The following is a 20,000-nucleotide window of genomic DNA, read 5'->3' on the forward strand; positions in this document are numbered from 1 at the left end:
CTCTCATTCCCAAATCATGAAGCAGGCAACTTCGGCTCAATCTTTCACACGCGCTACATTCATACATCACGTCAGCGCGGCGCTATACAACACGGCCACCAGCTGAAAACACACACCACTTTGTTTTTATGTTAACACCCCCCGGTGCTGAGGCGTTGGATTCCTTCCCACTACAGGTTTGTGAAGGTTTAACACAATGATTAAACCATCAGGGCCCACGTCGGGGCCCGGCGCCATCTGGGCGGCCCATTGAAGTGGCTCTCACCTCGTCGCCGCCTGTTGGCTTCATTCACACGCTGCCTTTAATGACGGGTCTCCAGTGAGGAGGCCGCCGAGGCCCCGCAGGTGGAGCGTCCCCATCGCTCACAGTCGCAGCGCCTCTGGGCCGACCCGCGCTAAACGGCCTTTAAAGCGCTCAATAGTGATCACAGGCGGCGAGACGGGGCTCCGGAGGGAGGGGAGGAGAGAGAGCGGCGGCTTTGTGTTCGAGACAGAGGCGAAACAGAAAAAGTGCAGCGGCGGCAGTGAAAGGTGGATGCAGTCGATTGCTGTCTGGGCGACAGGCACAAAAACAAGCCCTGCTGCTGCTCAGGAGCTCTGGAAGTCACTGTGCAGGACCCCAGGCGTCACACGGGCCCAGCGGGCGGGTCTCAGCAGCGCCGCGCGGTCACTGGGATTGAATACGACGGCACGGAGCGCCTCCAAAACATACACTACTCTCATTGTCATCAGTGGATTACTGCCAATTTCAGTTCAGCCAAAGATTGCACATAATTCACACTCAAATAATCAGTTAAATCTCTTAAAAATGGATTTTTCACTGTTGGAAAATGCCTCACCGTGTTGTCGTATGAGACGAATCCCTCGCAATCAAGCAGCCCAAAACTTTTGTCCGGGTCCTACAATTACAACACGTCTGCCAAGTTTGATTCCCCTCCTCTCGCAGGAAAGCTACAGCAGCGCATACATTAAATCCCCCCAAGCTTTCAACGTGCCGGGCCCCATTCCACTGGCAAATGGATTTTTCCTCCAGTTTCTTGACTTGGCTTGGTCTGTTTGACCTTCGCTGTGCAGAATGATGAATGTGTGAACGCGTCGGGTTTGTTTTCACATTCATCCGCTGCAGAGGGAAGGCGCTCGTCATAAATCTGACCTCAGGACAGCGTGCGATTCGGCGGCATCCAAACCGGCCGAGCTCCAAAAGTCACGAGTGAGACGTCGTCCGGCAGTGGGTCGTCGTCCACTCGAACCTGGAGGGAAACGGTGTTGGACTACTTTACCAGCCAATGCTCATCACACTGTATATAATTAGGGCACAACCACCTCTCAGTGTCCAACAACCTTGCACCTGATTGTTGCTAAGAGAATACGAGACTTCACGTTTTTAAAATGAGCCGTGACCCCTTTAATCCAGTGAGCAGAGCCCAGAAGAAGGAAAACTCTGGAAACTCGAACTACGGCGCAGAACTCCACTGAAACGGGTGTAAGAACGGAAACATGCAGCCGGCCTGCCATAGTCTCCAGTAATGACATCATCACTGGATGCCAGCGTGGGCGTTCGGATGCTTTTACTGAGCTTCTTTCCTAACCTTGAAAAGGCCTGAACCTTTATCCGATGCAGCGGCCGTCTTTATTTTGTCTGCTTGTTTAGGAACACGGCCATTTTTAATCACTCAGAGACACAACGGAGGCGTCATTCAACCTTGACTCGTGCAGGTACGTTCCTGAGCTTTTAGCCGTGCGCTGTAGGAGCCGGCGCCGATCATTCTCACCGCACAGCAACTGCAGGCGCCGCGTTTGTGATTGTCACCGGCCAAAATAGCCGCATTTCGGGCGGCCCTTGAAAGATAGCGACCCAGTAAACGCGCGCGGCCGCGACGGGTCACGGCTCCTCGGTGCTTCTCAAGGCTGTTCTTTGAGCCCGCTGCTGCGGGGGAGGAGATGTGAGGAGCAGAGGGAGGGACTCGGAGGAAGGAGTCAGATGAAAGAGCAGGAGCCCTTCAGGAGTCCTCGCACCTCGCACAGCTTTCCTTCCAGGCGCAGGAGGCTATTCTTATCTTCTTAGGGCTCCCTTAAAAAAAAACATCCTCCATCTCTGCACCGGAAAGCTGCAAATGCACCATGTAGCAGTGTTGCTTCCTTCTCCCTCTGCACAAACACGCGCGTCAGATGTTGTGAGGCGGCCGCTGCGTATTCGCCGAGGGGCCGGAGGGACGCGTGGCTTTAGCTGCACGCCATCCTCCCCTCCCTCCCTCGCTCGCCCTCCCTCCCTCGCTGACTCGCAGGAGTGACAGCTGAGGGAGCCGGAGGAGGAGGATCAAGGTCACAGAGTCCTCGCTCGGTCTGAAAGAAGGGAACGCGCCCCCCCCCCCTCCTGGTCCGCTCTTCCTGTCTGCCTCTGCTGGGGTTCAGACTGCAGCGGAGCACATTCATCAGCAGCAGACTAGCTTAAGGAGGCCGCGCTTTAACTAGCTGCCGGGTAAATAGAAAGCACTGTGTCGGCCCTCTAAGCCTCTGCTTAGGTCACTCTCCAAACCGCAGCAATTAGAGTGGAATTACTGTAGATGAGACCACAGCCGTGAATATGGCTGCAACGCGAGCTCACAGCCAGCAGAGAGAGAGAGGGAGTGGGCCCCGGCCCCGCGGTGGGTGTCGTTCACTCCAACATGACGCCACAGCCTGGAACGCCCCACCTCCAAACTCCCTCCGCCTCATTGATGTTTCAGTGGACCTCAATTACCGAGTGATTGCGTCCCGCTGTTCCACCAGTCAAAACACCGCCTTTCTTCAGGAAATATTTTCACAGCGCCATAATTGCTTCCATCTGTAGCTACACTGTGGCAACGGCGGCTGTGTCATTACGGCTGAGCGAGTTCGCGGCGGAACGGGTGGCGGCGCGAACGCGGCCGACGTCTGGGCCTGGACGCTCGCGGTCCGGCCCGCTCCGGTTCTAACGACAGGGAGGAGGCGGGAGCAACAAAGGAGTGTGATGGAGCAAGACCAGCACCGCATACACACACACACACACACACACACACACACACACACACACACACACACACACACCGGTGACTTTAGCTGATGAGCTGTCGGAACAAACACACTTGGACTGGTTCACTCAGACTCCCAGTAGAAATTCCTAGAGTCGCCCCGGTTTCCGGCGCTGGATGTGAATGCATCTCGTTTCCCCTTCAGAACTAGGAGACGCGTGTGTGGAGGCGAGAGGAGCCGGAGGCGTGACAGACCGTTTGGACCGTTTAGGCGCTGGAAGCCGTCAGCCTGTCACGAGGGTCGCGACCCGGATAGAGCGAAGCCGGGCAGTCGAGACCCCCATCACCTGCAGTGAGTGGATGTGACGCTGGACGACGCCTGAACTCAACCCTGGACCCGGCGCCGCTCGCAGTGATGGTTTACATCACCTGTCGTCACACACAAGCGCCCCAGCAGGTCACAGCTGGTTAGCCGATGCCTGTCGGCGGAGCGCGTTCTGCTCAAACATCATTAAAAGCAAATGCAGCACGGGTGCAGCTGCAGTCCGTCACGCCGGCCGACTCCTCCACTCAATTAGACTCACTCACTCACTCACTCACTCACTTGGGCACAAATGGGCGTGAACAGCTAATTTCTCGCAGTTTTAGCGACGGGGGGCGACGTCGCGGCTCAAAGTGAAGAGGAGCCCGAGACAGAAACACACCATCAGCGGAGAAGCCGTTAGCAAGCGATGACGTCCGTTCGACCGTTTCCAAATGAGCCGTGTCCACGGCAGCTTCAATGCGTTCATGCGGCGTCCTATTCATGGATACCAGCGCTGTCCGCTTTACTACTGTACCATCAAACATCCCCAAACCCTCCCTACCCTGTGACAGCGCGGGCACGACAGAAGGCCGCGCGGCCTCTCTCATTTCTGCGTGGGGCTCACAGACGCGTCTGCGCCGCGGACGAACAAATAAAACAGGAACACGGCGCTCAGATGGGATTCTGGAACAAGAGGCCACTTCCACTGCGCTATGCGCTATGCAGACGTGTGATGCGTCTTTACGAGGGATCAGCAGCTGGGCGGCTGGAGAAGGAGGGAGCGGCTGCAGCGGCGTGTCATTAACGCTGCTAATTGACGCACACGTTCACTCCTGCTTCTTTTACACCCAAAGCGAGTCACAGGCAGCCGTGTATCACACACACACGCCTGTTTACACATGTAATTGAACCCAGACATTCTCTGACCTCATCTCCTTCATCGACATCCTCCTCATTAAATGCTGGGAGTCCAAACTCTTTGCTCGGGGCCAGTTCAGGGACCAGCATGTCTCTACATGCTAATACGTGAGGCGCGCGATGGGAGCGACAGGATTTATTTTCTAATCAACGCGTGCGGCCGCCGACATCAGTTCCACTCGACCTCCTCGTATGGTTTCCCGTCGAGGCGGGAAGAAAAGAACGGTGCGGGCTTTGATCGGCCCTGATGAGGAACGGGGACTGATGTGAGGCGAAGACGCAGCCGTGAGGTGTGATTGAAGCAGAGCGAGGCAGGCGGTCGGCGTCGGCTGCGTCCGTCCGGCGGCCGCTGAGGAGGCGGCGGCGCCGCTGTGACGCGGTGGCGCTCTGAGCCCGTTGGTCACGCTGGCCCAGCGCCCGCCGACACAAACACGCTCCCTTCCCTGCGTCTCCCTTCATTCTGGAGGCTTTCATCCTCCCGTCGCTCTCATCTTCCCTGTGATTACCCGTCCGTCTCCTCGTGTGACCCGACTTTCTGTCCTCTCCTCCCGTCGCTCCGCTCCTCATCCACGCTCATGGTTCCACTCCTCTGATCGCCTGAACCGTTTCACCCTTCCCATCCTCAAAGTTTGCCTCCTTCCTATGATCTCTCAATGCCTTACTCATTCTTTTTGCTCTGCTCTCTACTCCTTGATCTGATTTACCCAGCGCCCCCCCCCCCCCCCCCCCCCCCCCCCCTCGCTCTTCTCAGCCCCTTTCCTTTCCCCTTGCAGAATCACCCTTGATATCTATTCGCCTGCCATCAGCCAGAGGAGAGATGAAAATCGATTCTCCTTCCAGCAACTGCTTCTGCCCGGCTAAGGAGAGAGGGGAGCAGTTAGCCGGGCTCTGAGTAAGGCCGTCCATCCATCTCCCTTTGAGGTCTGACGAAAGGGCCGCTCGGAAATCAGTGTAGCACTGACTGAGACTGGGGAGAGATGAAGCATGAGGGAGAGGAGAAGCACTGGAGCAGAGACTTTGGCAAAAAATAAATGACTTGTTCATTTCCAGACAAATTGACAAAGAAAAAAAACTAGCACAATTTCCTCTCAAAGGCAGACTTTAACCAAGTTTAACCCTTTCAGCCACGAATTACTTGCCAGGAAATGTAAAACTACTATTTTTTAAAAAAATAGTCCACCCCGACCAGTGAAGGTAAAGCAGAACAAACATATGGGTTTTCCAACATTATTAGTTTGTGATCCCTAAAAATGACTCGTCTGAACATCTAGCAACAGATTCGAGAGAATAATAAGAATGTCCAGAGAAGAACACAGGGGTCTTTGCTTCCTTGTGCCTCATTAACTGTACCGGGACCGTGTTGACTGGATGGAGACACCTGGTTCAGGTCGGCCTTTAACCTTATGTGTTATCTATCGCCTAATAACAAGTTTCACGTGAAAGGAAATCTAGAAGAAAAGGTAATTTCCCCCCAGACTCCCTCTGAAGGGAAGGACTCGACCATAACAGAGAGACAGACAGGCCAGAGCACATCCCACCTCCCATCTGCTGGGTCAACATACAGACAGGTGGAGCGAGTCCAGCACCGAGAAATGAAATATTCAGCGAGCAAAAGCCTTCTGTTTATTCCACCAATCCAAGTCCCCGAGGAGCTCGTGTTGGAGCGCGAGCACTCGTGTGTGTTTGTCAGTACACAGATGTACATTATGTGTTCCGTGCATGTGAGGACTAAGGAAGCTGGCGACAGAAAGAGAGAGAGAGAGAGCGGTTTCCTTAACAGTGTCACTGACAGTTTGTCATAACAAGCTCATTGAAGCTGCACCGCTTTGTCTTTCCCTGCCTGAATATTACATTTGCAGATGGCTGGAGTTTTGTCTTAGAGGAAGACAAAGAAAGATTGACTCAGCGTTAACTAGGATGGGGGTGTGGGGGGGGGGTGCGTGGAGAGCATCCGCATCCCAGACAGTGACAGTCTCAGGCAGAAAGAAAGATGTGGCATGATGAAAAGTCAGCCACCAGCGGCCGAGTTCATCACGTCGTCGCAGACAAAGCGCCGGTGGCAGCCGTCGCTTCGGCGCCGGCCCGCGTTCCCGCCGCACCGGACCCGGGAGCGCTCGCTCATCCAGCGACAGCCCAGCTCACTTCTGTCAACAGGCGTATTACACGACGGGATCAGAGCAAACACGCCTCAGAGCCGAGGCCAGAGCTCAGGATGGTACATGACACGGGTCCAACACCCGCACCTGAGCGCTAATCGGACCAGTAGTAGCTGCAAACGAGCAATAAGCACCACTCACTTACTTTATATTAGTGAAAATGCATTTGGCTGAGAAGCTTAAATACCACAAGTAATTTAAGCTGTAATTAAAAATTTTGAATCGAAATGTCACATGAGCAAAACATTTATTCAGTAAAACCAGTTTGTTTGTGGTTTTCTGGTATTTTACGCTAAAAAGATGCAATTACATTAATTCAGTTTTAAGTACTGAAGGAACGAAGGTTTATCGTTGGTTTTTATGAGCATCTCCACTCATTTGTGAAACTCCTGCTCCCTGTTGGTTTCAGTGAAGCTCGAGACCTGAATGAAATTCAGATAATCATTAATATACGTAGTCGTTTAGCTCTTGACCGGAGTTATAAAGAACTGCTGCAATGCTCTCACATCCCACATGATGCAATGTTGCAGGTGCATGCAGCAAGGCACAGGCAAGTGCAGGAAATGTTAGTTCATATTCAGCGGGGGACCAACGTCTGGATGCTTCTGCTTTGATTTGACCATTCTGAGTGCAGGCATCTTACAGCCCATATAGGAAACCGCATCCTCTACTTGCTGTATGTTTACAGCATCATATTTGAGCCCAGTAAATCTAGTCCAGCATCGCCCTGAAATGATGCAAATGCTGCTTCAAGAACAGGCTCTAGTGGACTCAAGAAAGACGAAGAACTGCATCTGAATACGCCACAGATAACATGAAAATCTGCCATCGGTTCCAGAGTCCACCCCCTGCGGTTTGGAGCTCAGAGGACCTGAAGTGAGAGAGCGGCTTCAAAAAGAGCGTCCGTCTGAAACGGGATTAGAGCCGCGCGCCAACGCAGGTTCCCCATTATGTAATATTTATCTTTTCTTCTTCTCCCATGAACTTGTGGAACTTTCAGAAGCGAAGGATTAATTTGCACGCATTGGAATTAGCGCTCAGATCAAAGTGAGGGGGCGTCACGGGAGTAGCCAGAACCGCTGTGTATCTGGAAGAGAGATTTCGCTTTGCTGTGTGCAGCTTCTATTTCGGTAGCGACGCGGCGAGAGGGAAAAACAAAAGCAAAACATCAAGAGACATTTGAGCAGGAATTGGACATAACGAAGAGTAGAGCATATGTAACTAAGCCAAAGAAGTCAAGACAGAGTACAGTGAGAAGAACAGTCATCCTGCTAATGAAACCAGTGGACCGTCTCCAAGTCGGACCCTGGTGGGTACTGGTTCACTCTTGGGAGACGTGAGACGCTGCAGAGCAGAGATGTTTATTTGTGGATGTCCTGCCTCTCTCTAAGTGTGTTGTTGTTGTTTACCCTAAAGATACACAAGTTATATGAGGATCTGTGCAAAGACAAGGGAGCTATTAGCTTTAACACCTGTGGGCGCACGCACACACACACACACACACACACACACACACACACACACACACACACACACACACACACACACACACACACACACACACACACACACTTACCGTCACAGTCGCCCAAGTGGGCCACGTTCCCCTGTTCAACATCTTGCTCGAACGGCAATCTGCAGAGGAGGAGACACGGAGTCATTAATCAGACGGCACCGCGGCCACTGACACGCAGCACAGATCCACTCCGATAGAGGAAAACTATCTCAATGTTATGGCAGAGGACATGTTACAAGGCAGCGGATGTGTCTACAAGCTCCTTTAACACCGGGATTGTGGAAACAGAGGGAAAAAATCGTTAGAACAGCCAGAGAAAGCAAGAGGCCCCCGAGCTCCTTCATATCATGCAATAATCACCATTTTAATTTAAAGATAACCGCTTACGCCTGCAGGGTCATTAATTAAGCTAATTAATGCACTGAACTGCATATATTTCTGGCTCAGCATACTGTTCTCCACATTAGATATTTGTGGAGTAAATATAAACCTTGTGCCTTAAGGGATTAAGATTTAGAGTACTTGCAAATCTGTTTTATTTATTAATATGCAGCGGAGGTGAGAGGTTCTTAGAATGGTGTCACAATGTCAGATACACGAAAAAAAAAACCTAATCTGTCACTAAAAGGTTGTCTGTCATTTACACTGAACAGCCAACTAAAGCAAACCTCTAACGGGTCCGGTCGATTGTTTTTCCAGGTAAGTGATGACATCCAGGATCTTATTTCTACAACTCTATCCGAGCGCTTTAAAACTCATTTCCCATTTGGGCAGCACAGGATCATGGAAACCTCAAAGAACAATAACAGATGATGAAACGAGGCAGCGCGGAGGAAATGAGAGCAGCACACGGACCAGGTGCTCACAAAGAAAAACACGACTGCTGTTAGTCATGGCCCGTGTCGGGGCAAGCGGCGCGTTTGCTATTGACAGGACGTGAGTCTGTGTGTTTGTGTGTGTCACTGTTGTATGTGCATTACGGCTTAATTGAGAACAGATGACATTTTAAAATGAAGCCCATGTGGAAACCAACAGCAGTTACTGTAAGAATTTAATTAAGACACATGACCTAAGGTTGTTGGGGCTTTTGAAATAAGACAAAACTCTAAAACTTTCTCCAATTACTGTGGTTGTCTAGTGTGGGAAAACAACCGTATCCATCACAACCACAGAGGAATTTACACTGGGGACCACTTTCACCCTTTGACCTTTCAGGAAACGTACACTTACTTTCTTTCTGGGAGTTATGCTATGCGTGTTTTCGAAACACGGATGACCTACACTTATTACTGTCCCTGAACACAGCAGAGCTGCTGACAGACAGAGGGCATTATGCATCAGTTCTGGCTCCGGGAAAGCAGCAAACACAAGAGTGCTTCCTACTGTAAAATGGTAAAGCATGCTTTAATTAACATATTCTTATTGAAATTACTTTGACTTTCATGCACGACCAATCATTTTATATAATTAATGCTGTTACCACCAAATAACTATAGCGAAAGGATGTTTACTATCACTATCGCAACCACATCACAAGCTGCTGGAGGACGCCGAGTCCAGCTCACTGGGACAAAATGACTGCGACGCCGGTATCCAGCAATTAGCCAAAGGCTCCGGCATCAGCGCGGCCCACATTTGTTCTTTTAATGCCTAGAAAGCAGCGTGATGAATGCAGCGAACCCGCAGCGGTTGTCGTCTTAATAAGGAGAAATGTTGGTATGCCTCTCACACACTGTGGCTTTCAGCCCTGTATGTGCATACGTGTTTTAACAGTGCCTTTCATTTAGAGCACATGTTGCGCCAGCTTTCTATTTAAAGACTTGATAATAAAGCATAAAGAAATAAAGACCATATGTTTATGCTGGAGGCCTAACAAACTGAACACGGGTTAATCTAAAGCACACGTATGTGCAACAGTAAAACAAATTTCGTCTTCCAGTAAAACAACTTCAACAACTACAGTACTGTACTTTTATTTACAATATAAAATCCCACTCCTGAAAAACGTCACCGGGCGCTCCGCTCTCGTTTGGCGTCAGTTTGCAAAGACTGCATTATTCAACAAAGAGGAAATCCACAGTAACTCGATGCGCAATCGATTGCTGAGTTGACCGCCCCATATAAATCGAATCAAGATCAACACAGAGGTCTTTAACAGTATAAGCAGGCAGCCTGAGGTGGTCTTCACGGCCCCTGTTGTCTGTTCTGCTGGCGCTACACCTGTGTTTTCAAAGCCTAATTCAATAAGCAGCTCCACTAAGGAGAGATTTGATTTCACTGGAGGGAAGCAGCCGCTGGATGTGAGCTGGGGGTGAGCTGTCGAGGCCAAGCGGCAGATTTCCAGGGGTGGGAGGAGGGAGAGGTCACACAAACGCGTGCACACACATCAGAGAAACAAAAAACCACATCGCCTTCAGCCACGCACGTACACAGTGTGACTGGATGAGGCCACGAGCTCACAACAAGCAAGGGTAGAAACGCGACATGTGTAGCCGACAAGTGTAAATAGGACTGAATGTGTGACGGGCTACGGGCCGGGGACAGATGTTGCTCTGAGCAAAGTAGTACAACAAAAAGCGAGAAACAGTAAAACAGCAGGAGGTACAGTATTTCAGAGAGACAAATCATGGCGTGTGAGTGTGGACACGCAGGTTCTGCACCGGCCATATATCAAGCAGGGCAAACGGTGCGTGTGCGTGCTGATGTGTATATAAAGCGAGAAGTCTTATACCTGGTCCCAGGCCTGAGGAATGAGCAGGTGCTTCCTCTGGTCCAGCCGCAGTACGGGTCCCTGGAGGCGATGCAGTTCCTGCAAGAGACCCACACACACTTAATCCCTCATTTGTTTGGGTTCGACTGGAACCATGCTGTTACTGACGGATTCAGGAACGGCAGAGTCTGCATAACTAAAATGCATGGGGGTCAAAGGTCAATGGGGCACTGGGCTACATGGTTTCAATTCATAATGGTTTTACTCCACCACTTAGGCTGAACAGGTGTGTAGTGAATGAACCTTTGAGACAGAGCTTGTCCCAAACACTCCTCCACCTCCTCACGAGCCACGAGACGCCCACATGCGGAGCGTTCTACGCACCTCAGAGAGCACGCCAGGCCGCCCTGATTATCCGCTCGTGTGACTCACCTGGTCCAGTGAACGCGGCGCATGCGGACCGGTTAGCGCCGGCGCGTCTGTGAACCCGACGGAGCCACCGCCTCGGGCACCGGGAGCGTTAAGTGCTCCAACCGGGACCGGTGAGCGTGTGTCGCGGTGCTCGTGTGGGCGTGCGCCCATGAAAGCATCATTATTTTAAATATATGCATATTTATGGAAATTAATAATGTAGGCCTAGCAGACGCAGGGTACTTATCCTTGTGTGCAACTGCCTCGCTGCACATTTGGAGTTAAACACATTCACGCTGGTGAATGAAATCAAACGTCTCTGTAGTTCATAATCTGATAACTTCTGGATGAAATGACATTGAAATGGACGCAATAAGGCTGCTAGTGCACTGATCGATATACACACATATTATTTTCCTATTATTAGCTTATAGGGTATATACAATATCAGCTGTATGTGATGTTACATTGTCCCTTCATACTAGTAATGTTATCAACTGTTCACTGGCTCAGACAATAGCATTTTATTGTCATTTGATTCATTCCAATATTATAAAACTAAGTAACAGATGATCACTTGCTTAACGGTACAGTGACAATAGTTACTGCACTAAATTGTTGCAGGGAAATGCACAGCATTGGCTGTAGACCTACTTCATGCATCGGGAGTAGAGGAGGCATCGGGCGACCGGTACCCGAACCACACAGGAAGGGAAGGTGAGGAGCAGAGTGTGGCTGGCCCGGTCCAGAATCATAGACAGCAGCTGCCTGGCCTGTAGTGAGTCCTCGGCACACCTGCCACACACACACACACACACACACACACACACACACACACACACACACACACACACACACACACACACACACACAGGACAAAAACGCATTAGCCCATGTCAGTTATCAGAGCGAGACTGAGCGTTCAACCTCTGACCTCACTCTAGTTCTTTTACAGACAGCGAGGAAAAAAAACGCATCCTCACAACTGTGGAAAACAAGCAAACATCAACAGCTCTCTAAATAAAAGCCATAATTAAAGGCCAAGCAGGACGCACAGTGTCACCGTGTCAACCCAAATATGCTCGGCGCTGATTGTAGAGGTTCCAGGGGTCGCGTGGCCTCCAACACCCCGCAGCCAGGAGCTAAAGCGCTTCTAATTGGCACTTGGAGCTGTGATCGCTGGCAGCGACCTGCCTCCGCGCTGCCGGATTTATACCTTTTTATGCACATGTGCACTCATGCATCCGTTGTATCTAGATGGTTTATGATAATAACGGTGCAGCAGGCCCAGAGTCATTAAGGAGAATCTATCATTCTGCAAGGCCAAGCTGTGAGTCATTCCTCATAGGCAGGATCAGGGAAACGCAGGAGAATATGGGAAAAACCAGGACCAGCAAAATCAAAGATGAAAGACTTATGAAAGGAAAACAAGCCCTGGTTCTGTCGTTTGCTACTTGATCTGATTGTGATTCTATCCGTCCAGTAACTCCGCCTTTGAGGATACACACCCTGAGGTTTATCACATCACCGTGCAGTCAGTGTCGGGCGAGTCGGGCCTGGACCGCGGCTCCAATGGACAAAAACCTCCCGCTGCTGCGCTCCGTCTCCCGATTAGCCGCTCGCCTGCTGCGCCGGCCGGCCGGCCTGTCAGTGGGCACCCGGCGGGCGCGCCGTGCAAACCAAATTACCTCTCACAGCCTGGTTCCAGGCCACGCCGGCCCATCCATCACACGCCTCCCCCTCATTCCGTTCGCCATCACTGCGCCTAATTTTGTCATGTCTTGAGCAGAACAAATAAACCGAGGCACAAATTGGGAAGTGTGTCTTGGATGGCGTGGAGCGAAAGGATGTTTATTATTAAGTAGATTGGACTCTAGCTCAGGAAGAGAGAGCTTTTCCAGCCAGTTAGCTCCAGAAATGATACTTTTCTCTATTGCTGCAGAAAAACGGCAGCTCTATCAGGGAGAACAATTACCAGCGAATCAGGACAGTGTTTAGAAGCAGGCGCTTTTTTAAAAATGCCTCTAATTAGCCTTGGTGAAAGATAATCATCAGCCAAATCTGTGTGCATCTGTATGAACCCACCCCCCCCCCCCCCCCCCAACACACACACACACACCCCGCCCCGCGGCTGCACATCATGTGGAACCGTGAATCTCGACAAAGAACAAAGATGGAGCGCGAGCGAGCGTCGTGCCCAGCGACGTGCATCTAACCGAGCTGCCGCCTTCACGCAAACTGCTAATTAGAAAGTGACAAGAATCCCAATCCACCATCCAGACGCTGAATATGATTCAGCTCCAGTCGGAAGATAAAGGTCATTTCTTTCCCGACAGCGTGTCATTTTGGTCAAGATTAAACATAATCAGATTTTATCGCCGCGTCATTGCTTTTCGATATTTCCCCCCCTGATGCCGATTCCACCTCACGAGGAGAGGAAGATTTATTGATAATCAACACCGGCATCCGCTGCTGTTCTTTCCCCTCAGCTCTGGCACAGAACCTCTCAGAGAATACAGTCTCTGAGGTTTTCTGCATAATTCAGGACTCCTTTCTCTTTCCAGCAGCTCCACCGGCCTCTCTTACTTATCAGGGTTGAATCCCTCCAGTTCCTCCAGGAAGATGTGGCTGTTGGTGACCGTGTTGTCCTGGTTGGGCATGATGAGGAACTTGAGGACGGTTCCCCTGCTCGACCCGAGGAACAGCACGGTCCGGTTCCGGTGAGGCCCGGCCTCCGTGTCCACCACGATCTTGTTCAGCTGGTACCTGCGCAGGAGGAGAACGAGCGTGTGCTGCGTGAACACAGGAGCGCTTTGATCCGCGGAACCTGGAACCACGGCGAAGCAGTCAAAGCCCGTGGGACGCAGCGTAAGTGCATTACAGCTGATTGGTTTAGGTGCAAACTGCACGCTTCTTTGAATCTAGATCCCACTTTGCCATTTTCTCTTGAGTCACTGCAAAACAAAGTGAATTCCACGGGGAACAAACTGCTCGCCAATTTGCATAATAAACTAATTATGGCAGACATTTAGTCATTAATAACATCAATCAAGCAAATGGGCTCGTCGTGGAACAATAACAGAACGCTGCCAAGCTACACAGTACTGTGTGTATGAGTCAATAGACAAGAACAGAAGCCATGTTGTGCTGAGTGTTTAATATTCCATATACATCCGGTCCCCATAATCCCCTGGTGGTTAGTCGGCAGTGGGGCTCCATGAGATAGTGGAGAAGGAAATGGATACAGAGCAGCATGCAGGCACTGATGTGGGGATAATAGGCTACAGCTGCTAGGTTGCTACTATAGAATTCCAAATATTTCATTTGAGTGGCTTTATTCGGTTTTGGTGGAGGTTAGGTTAGAGATTAGGAGGGATTCTAGCTATTTAATCAAAATGGGCTGATGAGGACAATTAGCAGGTGAGACGGCGACTGACGGGTGGTGCCCTGATGCGAGTCTCACCTGACCATGGTTCTGACTATCCAGGGCCTCTGTCCCAGCGACGGCACGGCTTCGTCCATCAGCGGGTGCGTCTTGACGAAGTTGAGCATCTCGTCGGGGAACGAGTTGGACGAGTTGAACCTGGACCCCTGAACAGCGCAGCCGCCAGGTCTGTGAACGGGATTCAGCACGGAGTCAGTGCCATGTGTTCATGCGAGCGGGCGGAGCAGGCAGACGATGTGGGCTGCAGCGACTGATTCCATTTAGATCCTCCACTCGGGGAAGGACCAGAGCTGACTTAGGCAAAGTTGCTCACAGCTCTGATTTCTGCTCTGATAATGACCTGAGCGCAGGTGCGTGAGCTGATTACAGCCATCTGTACCTTGGCTTAGGGATGAGTTCATCTGGAACAGGCGTCCAAATGGATTCGGGGGATTTCTGCTCCTTGAACCTCCCATCGAACACGGAGGCCAGCTGCTCCATGTCGAAGGCACACACCGCTGAACCCGGGATGCTGGGGAGGCGAAGAAACACAGAATACGCGTTTAAGTTGTAAGGAATAAGTAGAGAAGGCAGAGGATAACACTCATTCTAAAACCAACGTGAAAAAAGATGGATCGATTCAACTGAGAGCATAGGAAGTGACAGACACCCAGTGAAGATGACAAATAGAATTTGGGCTGTTCATATTTTGACATACAAAGTGTGAACACAAAAGAGGCCGAAGGAAAGAAAGACAGACTGTCAGCTCCGTGGGTGAAGAATAGATGTACAGCGGACGCAACAGATAGATTAGGCTCATGAAAAGAGCTTGGCTGGGATTCCTGGAAAACAAACTCAAATAGGAAATGACTCAGAATATTCTGCCTTTCGCGGCGGGAGGGAGATTCTCGTAAAAGCAAACGAGGCAAACAACACATTCCAGCGAGGAGCCCGACGCACCTCGGAGGCCGTTTAACCGCGCGAGGACCCCGGCGACGGGGAACAGAACATCTGCTCCAGATAGCATCCACTGCCCACCCACGCTCACGCAAGCAAGCGGCACCAGAACCAACAAACACACGCGCGTTCCCACGCAGCCGGACCTTCAGCTCCGCCGCTTTGGCTGCGGCCAGCGAGATAAAGAGGAGCAAGGAGTTCTGAAACAACACCCTGCTTCCTGCTCCGAGACGCAGGCTCTGCTCCCAATGTGTCCTCATCACTGACTAATGGAGTGCGTGGTGGTACAGCCAGTGACTAAGTGCTAATACTGCAGCAACACACACACATTCTTGGGGAGAGAGACTGAGTCACCTGCAACCTGCTGCTCCATGAATCCCACACACGTCCCATCTGTTTCTTTCCTTTGCTTCTTACAGAAGGAATAAACATCCAGCTGGTGATCTGAGGGTCTGTGACACAGTGATTATGAGCCGAGCTCCATTGTGAGCCACATACAGGCTGGATTGTGAAGGAGGGTTCTGTGCACTCCTGATGTGCCATTTGATGGGGTGGCACCGTCTCCCTCGGTGCTTATCATGCGTGGGCAGGGATGCGACGCTGGCGTCCTGAGAGTCGTCCATGCGTTTGCCAGCGCCGGCGTCAGCGCCAACGCCGGCTCCACTGCCCTATTCTGCTGCCTTACTCCACCTCCTCCGCCCGTCAGCCATCGTCAGTATCGCTTCCTGTTTGGCTGCAGGTCACTGGGTTTGCCCCGCGTGAAGCTCTCAGTCTGACAGTCCGAGCCAAATGGCCTCAAGCTGTTTTTCTCTGAATACTTGTAATTGTTTTCGTTCTCACTCTGTCATAGTCCCGCTATTATTTCTTATGTGCGTTGCTCCTGTATGAAAACATTTCATTTCCAATAATTGTCTCAGCAAAATTCAAATTCAGTTTCTTCCTCCTGTTCTGTCTGTTGGCTTTTGTCCTCGCTCGCTGGTTTCTCCTTGACTGAGGCTGAGTGACAGGCTGTCCAGACTGGATGCATAGGCTGTGTGTGTGTGTGTGTGTGTGTGTGTGTGTGTGTGTGTGTGTGTGTGTGTGTGTGTGTGTGTGTGTGTATTCTACTTCCTCACTATTTAACTTGCTTTCTGACACACTGGAATAACGCCGTATAGACACTTGATGCTGCATAGAAGAGAACCAACAAGAGGAGAGAACTTCCAGTCAGGAAGTTTCACAGTCATCGCTTTATTTAGGATTCGAGGCCTGGTAAATAAAAATATGGTTTGCTCATCATAAATTTTAAAAAGGAAGATACTGACTAAACTAACCACTTTGAAGCTGTAGAACTTCTGCTGAAATATTTATTTAAATGTCATAAATCCTCACACTTTGCCTGATTATATGCACAGCACAGTTTAAAGATGCCAACTGGAACATTTCCTTTAGTTGTTTACATTTTTCAAAATGCCTTTTTTGTTTGTTGTGCTTGACTTGTATCTTGGTCTGGAGCCACAGGGCTTTACTTCCAGGAAAAGCCGTTTGAGTAGCCATGACGCCTCATACTGAACGTAACCTTGCTATTAATTAATGATTTATGTCTAATTAACTAAATATGACTGGAGTTGAACGTTGCTTCCTTGGTCTGTTATTTAAATAAATAGACATTTTGGGGAAGGACAGCATTTTAATATTGACGCCTGTCTTCTGGAACATGAAGCTGAAACCAGGAGGCAGTTGGTTAAGACTACAAACAGGTAGAGTAGCCCAGACCCATTCAATTAACTTAAATTCTAAACAATTTGTAAACTGTGTCCAAAATCTAACGAATGCAAAAAACATGGCACAAACCTTGATGAGAACACTATCAAAAACTTTCATATTAAACCTCTTCCAATTAGGCCTCGGACTCCAAACCCACTACAACCTCTGAACTTCTAGCTTTTATCTTCACTTTTAATATTATCCCCTCATCTTTTTCCTTTCATATATTCACCCACACAGCCTCATGTTTGAAGTGTTTTTCACTCTCCCTTGACCATTCACATCACAGGCCTGTCTGTCTATCACTGCCTGTGTGGACCAGTTTCCAGATACTTGTAGCCGCTCTGTGTTTCCGTGTACATACACACTTGCTGTCGATATAATTCCCTTGTATTCCCTCACCGTTTCTACTTACATGTAGTCCCACATGTAACTTGCACATCTGCATCCTCCTCTGTGTCACACTAAACCTGTTCACCTCTTGCTCCTTGTTCTCCTTGTTTCCCCTCTCTGCTGTGTTTTCCCAGAAGGACGTCCTGCTGTCTGACCTTGTCATATGGAATCCTCGTAGCCAAAACCAAACACGGCTTCCCACTCTCAGGATGAAACTAGATCAACTTGACTTTGCATAGTATGTTTTCACTGCATTTCTGGGCTGCTCCATTAAACCTAATGAGCCAATGCCAGTCGATTTCGGCAGCAGCACATTTTTACAGCTGCCAAAACAAAAGCTGTGCAATAACAGACCAGTTTGTTTTTAACACCAGTCCAGCACAGCTTGATGACGGCAAGTCACTTTTTGACTTCTTGGTGCGGCTTTTTTGATATATACCAACTTATTTGCGTTGCTAAATAAAGTAGAAAACACTTCCTTGTCTCATTCACATTCTGTGTCTTTCAAGTTCGCTGCTGCTCCCTGAGCCTCGCTGACCTCTTGAGCATCTGCAATGTGAGCGCCGGAGGTGCTCAGCAGGAAATCCAAACTCTTCTTGTACCCTTCCCTGAAAGAAAGAGCCTGGGTCTTCAGAGGTGAATTCACAAAGGAAATGGCAACTGGCAATTTATAAACTGTAGGCAGAGACTGAAGGATGCTGCAAATTCAACTCTGTAACTGTTAAGAAGCTGCTGTGGGGCCGTGAGGTTATCCCTGCAGTCCATGCACAGAAGAAGATGAGCAAATCCATAGGGGATCCTCCGCACATCCTGCCGCTCCCACAGAACAGTCCCGCGTATGCTGTGCAGGACCAAATGGCAGGACTTGACAGTTATTACTCCACTCACAGGTCCTGCGTCACGCTGCTTTTCCTGCACGTCGCCAGCCGAGGCAATTTGTCTGGCAAGCACTCAGCCGGTGTGGCGCAGCGGCCACGCGGGGCCGGTGGGAGTCTTGCAGCTCAGCTCGCACATTCTCTCTCGCTTTTGGTTTCGTTTTCCACCATCACATGTCCCTATACATCCATCGAAACGTTCATTCTCTTCTTCAGGCTTCTGGTGGATCTTTAAAGCAGCAGTGGTTTGCTGGTGTGTGTGTGTGTGTGTGTGTGTGTGTGTGTGTGTGTGTGTGTGTGTGTGTGTGTGTGTGTGTGTGTGTGTGTGTGTGTGTGTGTGTGTGTGTGTGTGCTCAGCTGGTTCCCCTCGGTGACTTGCTGTAAATGCTGCTATCTGGGAACCATTGTTGGTGTGTTTGTGCAAGCGAGAGTGTGTCTGTCTCTGCAGGCAGTTTCCCCCCTCCTCCTCCTCCCTCTTTGCAAACACACAGATAAGATGCAGCTGATGAAACAGTTTTAGATCTCAGGGAGCGAGGGATGCACATGTTGTCCATTATTGACATTACTGGTCCTTGAGTTCCACATCTGTCTCTCCTCCTCGTCTCCTTCACCGTCGTCCACTTTATTCTGATGAGTCTTCGTTTTTTTGCTAGCGGCAGGTCATGGAGCTCTGAGACGCGGCCCTGCAACTGCATCAGTTCGTTTTATATTCTAAGAAACAAAGACGTGACATTATGCCGCGCCTGCTGACAGGCGGTACTTATGCCGCTCGCTGCATTTAAGTAAGAGACTGCATTGATTCCAGAGCCGAGTCGAATCTCAGGCAGTTGAGAGTTGTTTGCCATAATGTGTTTTCACTGCCAGACACGGTAAGTGGCATCTGAGCTTTTCAGATAGCATGTGGGGAACGGGCCATCGTAGAAATAGTATGTTGAAGTCTTTTCCCTCATTTGAGCCTCTTATAACTGCAATAAGCTGTAGCACCACTTTCTTTTAATGGCCACAGTTACAGTATGGCTTCATCTACTGCAGGTGAGATACATGGATGACGTCCCTTCAAACACACACACTGCAATGTCCATGTCACCCTTATACTGTAAGTACAATCTCATTTTTCTCAAAATAATAATTATTATCAGAAGGGAGAAAAGTGAAGCAACCCACAGCAGTAGCGCCTGGTTAGAGCTGAAACCGCCCTTTAATTGGAGCTTCTAAATCCAAAGTGACAAATATATTTTTATCACATCCCTTCCTCTCTCTATTCAGGCTCTGTACTTAGCTATTTGTCTAGTCTTTGGCTTAAGAAAAAAAAACCTTCGTCTCCACTAATCCCCCCTTCGCCAGGCAGCACCACTCATCTCCTCTCCTTTCCACTCGGCCCATGTTTTTTCAATTGAATCGAGTCTTTCAACAAATCACCCGTTTGTCCTCCACGAAAGCATCCCATGTGTCTTAAATTACTCTCTGCGCCGCAATCTTGACCTCTGCTCCTCCGCTCAGCCTCCCTCCCTCCCCTCACCCGGCGCCCCCCCCCCCCCCCCCCCGGGCCCGTAGGGGGCCTCGCTCCTCCCGGGTTCACAGCTGACGGAAGCGACTGCGG

At 50.1% G+C, this 20,000-nt stretch overlaps 1 protein-coding gene across 1 annotated transcript in view; it reads right to left on the minus strand.

The window, feature by feature from the left end:
- The window catches only part of sema6bb (sema domain, transmembrane domain (TM), and cytoplasmic domain, (semaphorin) 6Bb), a 94,748-nt gene that overhangs the window by 12,353 nt on the left and 62,395 nt on the right, over positions 1 to 20,000 (minus strand). Inside the window, exons 11-16 of the mRNA XM_029148961.3 lie at positions 14,830 to 14,961; positions 14,469 to 14,618; positions 13,592 to 13,771; positions 11,660 to 11,800; positions 10,616 to 10,693; positions 7,945 to 8,003 (exon numbers count right to left, since the gene is read on the minus strand). Of these exons, the coding sequence (XP_029004794.1) occupies positions 7,945 to 8,003; positions 10,616 to 10,693; positions 11,660 to 11,800; positions 13,592 to 13,771; positions 14,469 to 14,618; positions 14,830 to 14,961 (740 nt within the window). The remainder of the gene's footprint in view (positions 1 to 7,944; positions 8,004 to 10,615; positions 10,694 to 11,659; positions 11,801 to 13,591; positions 13,772 to 14,468; positions 14,619 to 14,829; positions 14,962 to 20,000) is intronic.

The sequence above is a fragment of the Betta splendens genome, chromosome 4 (genome assembly GCF_900634795.4).
Source record: "Betta splendens chromosome 4, fBetSpl5.4, whole genome shotgun sequence".
NCBI lineage: Eukaryota > Metazoa > Chordata > Actinopteri > Anabantiformes > Osphronemidae > Betta > Betta splendens.